This window comes from Nannospalax galili, unplaced genomic scaffold (genome assembly GCF_000622305.1).
Source record: "Nannospalax galili isolate Female #2095 unplaced genomic scaffold, S.galili_v1.0 scaffold377, whole genome shotgun sequence".
NCBI lineage: Eukaryota > Metazoa > Chordata > Mammalia > Rodentia > Spalacidae > Nannospalax > Nannospalax galili.
In genome coordinates, this window is record NW_008341187.1 from 2307319 (window position 1) to 2316561 (window position 9243).

A 9243-nucleotide genomic window follows, 5' to 3' on the forward strand; every position below is an offset into this window, starting at 1 on the left:
CATAAAAAGTCTGTTATTCAGGAGTGGATATTCAATATTATGTGTATTTCTAAAGTATAATTTGACTAGACTTGTAAACATCATTATGAGAATATTTTGATTTATTGATATTATACATTGGTTGAATCCTTCCTTACAATTTATAAAGAAATAAATTATTTTATGTTATTATGTACACATATGCAATTTCCATAGACTGTTATTTTGCCTTCTAAGATCGTCTGTTGAAATATTAGTACCCACATGTTAGTATTGGAAGATGGGGCCTTTGAGAGATGATTATGTCAAACGTAGAGTCTTCATGAAAGGATGTGTATAATCACAAAGGGCAAAAGATCTGAGAAGTTCCAGTGAGATGAGGGCAAACCATCACGAACTAGGACAACAAATCAGCTGGTGACTTGGACTTCCAGCAATGTCTGTTGTTTTTAAGTTACCCAGTAATAAAGTATTTTAGCCCTTATGACAGCAGTTTACATGAATGTATGTGTATGTAGGCAATTTAAGACCTCATCATTTAATCCTAAATTATTTTGCATTCAATATTTTATTACTTTATTTAAATCATATATTGCACTTTGAAAATGTTTTAGTATCATATGATTTTTTTTAATTTCTCAAACTGCTTAATTAAAAAACTTTGGTTCATTTACTTTTATGTGTCTGAGTATTTCCTCTGGATATAAGTGCACCATATACAGGCAATGCTTAGGGATGCCAGAGAGGGTGTTGGATCACCTGGAATTGGAGCTACAGACATTTGCTAGCTACCATGTGAGTGCTTAGAATTGAACCCAGGTGCTCTGCAAGAAAAGCCAATGCTCTTAACCCACTGAGCCATTTCTCTAGTCCCCAGTGTTCTTGATTATTAAGCGTGTCTTTAAAGAGGTAGCTTTCTAAGAGACTAATCTTTACTATCAACAGGACCTAGGATATTAGTGAGATATACCTGTGAGTGTGTCTATGATGTTTCCAAAAGATGTTCTACAGGGGAAGAATACCCTGAATGTGGATGGTACTATCCAGTGAGCTGGAGGCCTGCACTGAACCAAATGGGTAAAAACGGGAAGCCAGGCAATGACAACATTTCCCCGTCCCTACTTATTGACCTTCTGACCTGGCTTGTTTGGTTCTATCAAACCCTCCCTGCCACAATGGGCTGAACACTTTGAAACAGTGAGCTAAAATAAAGCTTTGCTCCTGTAAGTTGTTTCTATCAGGTATTTCTGCTACTGTGATGCAAAAAATAACTAAGATAGCTTCTTTGTTCATACACGTTACTAAAATTGATATAGCTATGCAAATATAAATTACAAATGTACTTTAGTACATGATCAAGTTCAAATTTTAATATTCTCCACATTTGGGGGCTGGAGAGATGGCTCAGCAGTTAAGAGCACTGACTGCTCTTGCAGAGGACCTGGGTTTGATTCCCAGCACCCACATAGCAGCTACAAACTGTCCTTAACTCCAGTTCCAGGGGAATCTGAAGCCCTCTTCTGACCTTCGCATCATTGCACAACATGGGTTCACTCACTTACAAGCAGGCAATACACTCATACACATAAAATAAAAATAATAAATAAAATATTTAAAAATGTTTCCACATTTGAATTCTAGATGAAAATAATTAAATGACTGCATATATTAATACTGTCTTCCTTCTCTAAGTATTATGGAAAGAATACAATTTTTAAATTAATAGTATGACAGCACTGGAGAGATGGCTCAGCAGTTAAGAACACTGGCTGCTCTTGCAGAGGACCTCGCAGCTAACAACTGTTGAAAACCCCAGTTCCAGGATATACAATACCCTCTTCTGGCTTCCACATGCATTGCACGAATGTAGTACACTTTATATACATACATGCAAAGCACTCATACACTTAAAAATTAAAAACAGAGCTGGAGGGATGGCTCAGCAGTTAACAGCACTGACTGCTCTTGCAGAGGACTTGGGTTTGGTTCCCAGCACCCACATGCTGGCTAACAACCGCCTGTAACTCCCATTCCAGGGGAATCCAATGCTCTCTTCTGACCTCTGAGGGTACTGCAGGACACCGGTACACTTGTGTACATGTAGGTAATACACTCGTACATATAAAAGGAAAATAAATAAAGTAGTTTTAAAAAATTAAAAATAAATAGTATGAATCACAACTAGAAAAAAAAAAAGAAACGAGTAAGTATTGGAAAGAGAATGATAAAAACCGCATATACTGACTGAAAGCCTGACTTCATCCCTTTACCTCCACTACAGGAGCAAAAGGATGCTCTTCCTGTGCAGGGCCTGAGATGTCCACATTCACCAGGAGGTAAAGGGGGAAGTAAAGCGCCCCATTAGAGTCAATGGACAGAATTCAGAGCTGCCTCCTCCCTCCTCCTCCTGCAGTCAAGAGGAGGTGCCTTACCCACAGGAGGAGCCCTTATTTCCTCCCCATCATGCAGTTCTGAACTGTCCCAAGACTGAGCCTTTCACATGGCTGACACACAAGAGCAGATGGGCCAGACATGGGCAGCAGAGCCTTGACAAACTTAACTGGCCTTTGTAAGGGACTCACAAAAGTGAACCATGAATCTAATCCAAATAAAATAATTACCCACAAAAGAGAAAATTAATTAGAAATGAGAGTTGTAAAACAAAACACCTAGAGTGTCCAGGAAACAGTCCAAAATTATCATATGAGAAAGTAGCAAAGCCTCAATTTCAATGGGGAAATGCAATAAAAACTCACACAATACCCATAGGACAGAAAGTGGAATCATTACATAAGTCATTTAAAGTAACCACCCCAACAATGCTCCAACAACTCATTGTGAAAGTTCCTGAAACAAATGGAAATCTCAGCCAAGACATAAAAAATATAAAATAAGATAGAAAAAGTCAAAGCAAACGGTCCCCCACCCCCAGTGAGATCAATGGCAGAGTACAGATGGCATAGAAATTAGCAAACTGAAGAAAATGGTGATAGACATTAAAGGGAAAAGAGATCAGGAGTGGCACAAAGCTCTGTGACCTGTGCAATGACACAGAAACATACAATACCCTTGTCTTTGGAGTCTCAGAAGAAAAGAAGGTGGGTCTAAAAATACGTTTGACAGAATTATGACTGAAACTTCCCAAATTTGTCCTAGGATATAAATGTATGAATTAAAGAATCTCAGAATAACCCAAACAGGTTAAATGCGAAGAAATCCATAGCCAGACTTGGAAAAAAAAAAAAAAAAGGATAGCCCAAAGCAAGAATAGATACATTGTCTTCAGGGGCAGAACAGACATGACAGCTAACATCCACCAGTAACTCCAGTTCCAGGGGATCCTACATCCTCTTTTGGCCTCTGTAGGTACCACAGGTATATAGTGCACTTACATGCATACAGGCAAAACCACCTGTACATGTAAAATAAAATATTTTTCAAGAAGAATATATCAAAGTATAGGAGAATTCACATGAATCATTGACTGTGACTGCATACGATAAAATTACAAAGAACTCTTACCTTATACCTTGATTATTTTAATAGTATTTGAATTTCCCTTACTGAAAGCATGTATAATAGTAGTAAAATTAAAATGTAGCATCTCTTTTGGGGGACATAATAACTGAATAATAGAAAAATAACATCAGTTTATGTCTTGAAAACATTGGTTATTACATTAATGAACAGAAATATCGTTGACAATTTATTTAAAAAGAATGATGGGGGCTGGAGAGATGGCAAAGTGTTACTGGCTAAGGCTAACAACCAATACATCAAAAACAGGACTACAAGCTATGTATGGTAGCTCATGCCAGTAATCCCAGCATTGGGAGGTGAAGGCAGGAGGATCAGAAATTCAAAGTCATACTGTATAGGGAGTTCAAGGCCAGCCTGGGCTACATGAGATCCTGACTCAAACAGCAAGCAAACAACAACAGTGGAGGCTGGGGGGCCTAAATAATATTGTAGGCTCTGCTCCCAGCAAGGATTCAAGAAGTGCGGGATGAAGCCTGGGAAGCAGGAATTTATATCGTCCCCACGTGTTGGTGCTAGGGTTTTGTTTTACCTCACAGTTTAAGAAACTAAGACAATAATATTGTGAATGAAAAATACAAAGTTCAGTGAGAATTAAAAGCAAAAACAATTTTCAATTAAATAATATTGGTAACAACTGGGGAAAAATATTGGCGTCAATGTATGTTTTTTTTCTGTTCATCAAAGAGAAATGAAGGCACCAAGACAGAAGGAAGCTGCCGGTTGGAGCCAGTATTTCAAGAGAAGAGCAATAACTCATATGCTTCTTCCAGGAAGCCAAAGGAGTGTTGAAATTAGAAGCATAAGGAAAGATGTTGTGTATCCCTGTACCATGTTATTAAGTCAGATGAAAGAAAAAAACCAATCTTTCTCTCTTTTGTGATTCAGTTCCTAGAACCACTCAGTAAGATTTCTGTCTGACTGATGTCAAAGAAATGTGCAACCAGCTGATAATCTGGACAGAAAAGACAGGGAGTACTTTTCTGAAAGATAATATTGTAGTATGAAAATCAGAATTAACTAATTAATTTTACAATAACGGGGATTGAACCCAAGGGCTTCATACATTAGACAGGTACTCTACCACTTAGGCATATACCTAGCTGCATGTTTGTTTTAGCTTTTCATTTTGAGGAAAGGTCTCACTAAGTTGTCCAGGACTTGAACCTTCTCTGGACCGAGGCAGGCCTAGAACCTCGGAACTTCCTGCTTTGGTCCCTTGAGTTTCTACAGCTATAGGCCTATGTCACCTGATCCAGCCAAAACCAGAATTTTGACTATCTGAGGCTCTGAGAGAAAGAGTTCTCCTCAAGAAATGGTAAGGAAAAATACTCTGTGGAACCACAGAAAAGAAGGAAAAGAGGGCCTGGAGAGTTGGCTCAGAGGTTAAGAGCACTGACTGCTCTTGCAAAAGACCCAGTTTCAGTTCCCAGCACCCACATGGCAGCTAACAACCATCCTTAATTGCAGTTCCAGAGGATCTGATGCCCTCTTCTGACCTCTGTAGGCATTGCAAGATACAGGTGCACTTACGTACATGCAGGCAATACACTCATGCACATAAAATAAAAATAATAAAAATATTTTTAAAAAAGAAGTAAATAATACCTGTGACTAGTCGGAGAAACAGAATCAATCTCAAAAAGAAAATATAGAATCAAGACAGAGAAGACAGGGAAGAGGAGGCTGGCAGTCTACAAGACACAGAGGGAAGGAAAAGGAACAGAGGGAAAACGTGTCCATGGGGAATCACACTGAATTGAGCACTAGAGGAAATCCAGGCATGTTTCCATCAACATGTTTTCTAAGCCTTCACAGAGTGAAGCAAAGAATAGACAGGTCTGAATACTGAACAAGACCTGAAGAGATAGAAAAAATATTAACATATAGAGTTGCAAACGGAAAATAATGGAAAAAACAAAACAAAACAATTTACCTTGTCAGAAAGAGTTCATTCTAATTCCGCGCTAATGATAATGTACACACATGTGGGTTAAGCCCACCCAGGTGGGGATCACTCAGAAAGAGGCAGAAATTTCTTCCCTTCCCTGAGATACAAGACATTTTTACCAACTCAAAAAAAAAACAGGTAGTCATGCCGTCATATGCTGGGAATAGGAATTCACATGGACCCATCTGTGTTTCCATGCTCACTGGCTTAACTGCACCCCTGCAGTCCATTCAGTGGATGAGACGGGTGAGGAACCACACAAAGTCCCTGAACATGACATTTGATCTGGCTGGCGGGACTCACTTCCCAGCAGTCCCCCATCCAACGTTAAATTACTTAGACATGACTGAATGATTGGGTTCGACTGAGATTGTCTAAGCAGACAAAATTCACTTTTTCAGCCTTGAATTCCAGTTTCCTCTTTTAGTATGGAACACAAATGAATTTTAATGCACAACAGCTTGACTGACTTACCATCCAGTAAAGTCTTACAACATACTTTCCATAGCTATTGAACAAAGGCATGTGACCCTTCACAGCCTTACAGAGAGAGTAGATGTGTTCCCAAGGCTTCCAGAGCAGAGTAGGTGGCTCTCCCATGTTCCCTTTAAAATAATTGCTCAGAATTCCTCCGTTGAATATCTTCCACACAGCATAGATTTCACTGATAATCCACCTCATAAGCTGAAAACAAAACGAAAGGCACTAGCGTTCACTGGTTATTTTTAAATGGAGGTGCTGCAATTTAGAGAGAAATAAGTAAAAAAGTTCTAAGAGTAATGCTAACTTTTACATGTAATGTACTAGTTGTTTTGATTTTTTTGAGCTACAGAATAAAATCATAGGTCTTGCTTTTGTTTTAAGGAGAGAGAGAGTCATGGTACAAATTAAAATGCTCCACCCCCCAAAATTTGACTTCCATTTGACACTGACCTTCAGTTAGTTGAGTGTATACATGAGAACCAGACTGAGAAAGAGAGAAAGAGAGAGAGAGAGAGAGACAGACAGACAGATTCAGAGAAAATAATGGCTTTTTAAAAAGTAAGCTAGGATGGCAGATTTAAGTATTTTAAGTGTTCTCACCACACAGAGAAACAATATTCTCGATTGTAATAAATACTCAACATTGTGTGTACATATATATGTACATATATTGAATCATTAGAATCATATTTTATAAATACAATTATTTAATTGGCAGCTGTACTTCAAAAAAGTTGGAAAAAATCTTCAGTTATTCCAAGTTTGAAAGTGAGCAAGGGAAGCCTGACAGTGGCTGTTGGAGCTGTTTATGTACAAAGCTGTTTATGCCTACAAAGCATTCTGCAATGGAGTTTCGGGTCTTGCAGTCCTACATACCTCACTGCAGAATAAGTGTTCATTTGTTGAAAACAAGTCAAACGTGATTTCATTTTTCACAATGACAGGAGTCTGAAATAAAAATATAAGGACATAGATATTACTTTGTAAGAAGTATCAAAGAAACACAATTTACTGAAACACAGTTTCATGAAATAGTTGGAGGACAGGGATAAAGTAGAATAAATCTTGTATAAGAAAGCTGTTAATGTTTTATGGGATTTTTGTTTCAACTTTATGAGCATTACTTGATGATTCTTACTGTGGGTCTATACATTAAATCTTGAAAACCCCTGTTCTAGAGTTTTCCTACTTAGTGACTTCACTTCTAAATGTTCTAGACCCTATTCTAGGAGGACCAATTGAGAGCGGGATCTGTGTGGAAGTTAGTAGAGGTGTGCAGGCTGATGGAACATTCTGATCAGTGGAAGTGAAAATATTATCAACAATAATCAAATTTATTTTTAGTGCAGATATAACTGTTGGACACAGGGTATACTAAAAATTAAAAAAGATGGTTCAATTACAAACCTTTTATATTTGCACAGAATATAAATGAACAGTTTATAATAAGAAAATTAATAACTATCAATAGCATATCCATTAAATACATTATATGGACATCACAAAATTTATATTCATCATGTCAATGTGGCCTAATATCAAAACCAATTTTGAAGCAGGATTTGTATATAATTGATTTATTTTAAACATTTTACAAGGAAGCATTCCAAAGTAATTTCATTTTCATAAAAAATTTTGAATGTAGGAATATCCTATTTTTCAAATTAGTATGATAACTAAATTGTACTTTCTTGCATTGGTATCAATGCTGATGAAGGTTAACACTTTCGTGAATGAAAAACACTTTGTATGGAGACAAAGACTCAAATGCACAGAAGAATCAGCTCCATTACAACCATTGACGGGTACTAATTAATGTACCCTACTGGTATTCTGTGCATTCAATGGAAATAGCAAGAAATTCAGCAAGGGAAAAGACATTAGTGATAATTAAAACCCTGGAGACACGAAATACACTCAAACTAATGTGGCTATTAAGATGTTAAGTGAGAGTGTCTAAAGTTGTGAAGTACGTAAGTGCTGTTTAAAATTAAGATTTCTCCCAAAATATATGATCCAAGTGGCTGAGCATGCAGCCCAGAAACCAAGGCAGGCTTTGGCAAATACTTGGGGATCCATGGAAGGTATGATTCCAAGTCCATCTCTTTCAGACTGGAAAATTAATGCTAGTAAACACTGGAGGGACAACGCCTTCATGTCCTTTGATTTCATGCTAAAAGCAAGACAGAGTAAATCAGTCAGTCAGAAGTATGAACAACCTCGGCCATCATTTTTGGCTACAATTTAACACTTTTGCCTATAGTTTGACATTTTGCCTATACTTTAGCACTTTGGAGAAAAGTAGGACAGTCAAGGATCTAGACAAAAATTGTTTGAAACTATTATAAGAAATTATTAACACTGGGGCTGGAGAGATGGTTCAGTGGTTAAGAGCACTGGCCACTCTTGTAGAGCACCTGAATTTTATTCCCAGTACCCAAAAGGTGGCTAACAACCATCTGTAACTCCAGTTCCAGGGAAATTTGACACCCACTTTTGACCTCCTTGCGCACTGGAGGACACAGGTGTACTTACATACATGCGGGCAATATACCCACACCCACTCCTTACAAATAAATAAAATATTAAAAAAATAAATATTAAGAGTATTATGTATGTACATGTTAATGTGGAGGGGGGTACATGTGTGCATGTGTGTGGAGGCCAAAGGTCAACCTTGTGTGTCTTCCTCAGTCACTCTCCACCTTGCTTTTACCAGGGTCTTTTACTTTTACTTAAAACTCACTGAATGTCTAGGCCAGTTGGCCAGTGAGCTCTAGAGATTTACCTGTTTCTGCATCTGCAGTGCTGTTTACAAGTACATGCCACAAGATCTGCTTTTTATTTTTATTGTTTGAAAAGATTTTCCTAGTCCCAGCCCACCTGGAACTCACTGTGTAGAACAGTTTAGCCTTAATCTCACAAAGATCTCTGCCTCCTGAATGCTGGAAATAAAGGTGTGCATCACCACTCCTGGTCGTCTGGCTTTTAAGTGGGTTCTGGGGTTTGAACTCATGTCCTCATACTTGTGAAGAATTTACCAACTAAGCCATCTCCCGAGTCCCACCAGTACAGGAAATTATTAAAACTATGATAAATAATGACTTGCGATTTAGAGGTTAAAAAAGCAATTACTTTTGCTGTAGCCATAAGAAAAATACTGTAAATTATTTGAAAACTGAAGATTTTTATCACTAAAATATTACATTCCTTTAGGTAATAAATATTTTTATTTAATAGTAAAAATAATTCTTACTCGGCTAACTATAAAATCTTGTGGACGTTTCCAGGAA

The 9243-nt window shown here is 37.7% G+C and overlaps 1 protein-coding gene across 1 annotated transcript in view; it reads right to left on the reverse strand.

Moving 5' to 3' along the window:
• The window catches only part of Adgb (androglobin), a 138992-nt gene that overhangs the window by 125204 nt on the left and 4545 nt on the right, over positions 1-9243 (reverse strand). The window contains exons 3-5 of the mRNA XM_008836708.2: positions 9207-9239; positions 6827-6898; positions 5942-6151 (exon numbers count right to left, since the gene is read on the reverse strand). Of these exons, the coding sequence (XP_008834930.1) occupies positions 5942-6151; positions 6827-6898; positions 9207-9239 (315 nt within the window). The remainder of the gene's footprint in view (positions 1-5941; positions 6152-6826; positions 6899-9206; positions 9240-9243) is intronic.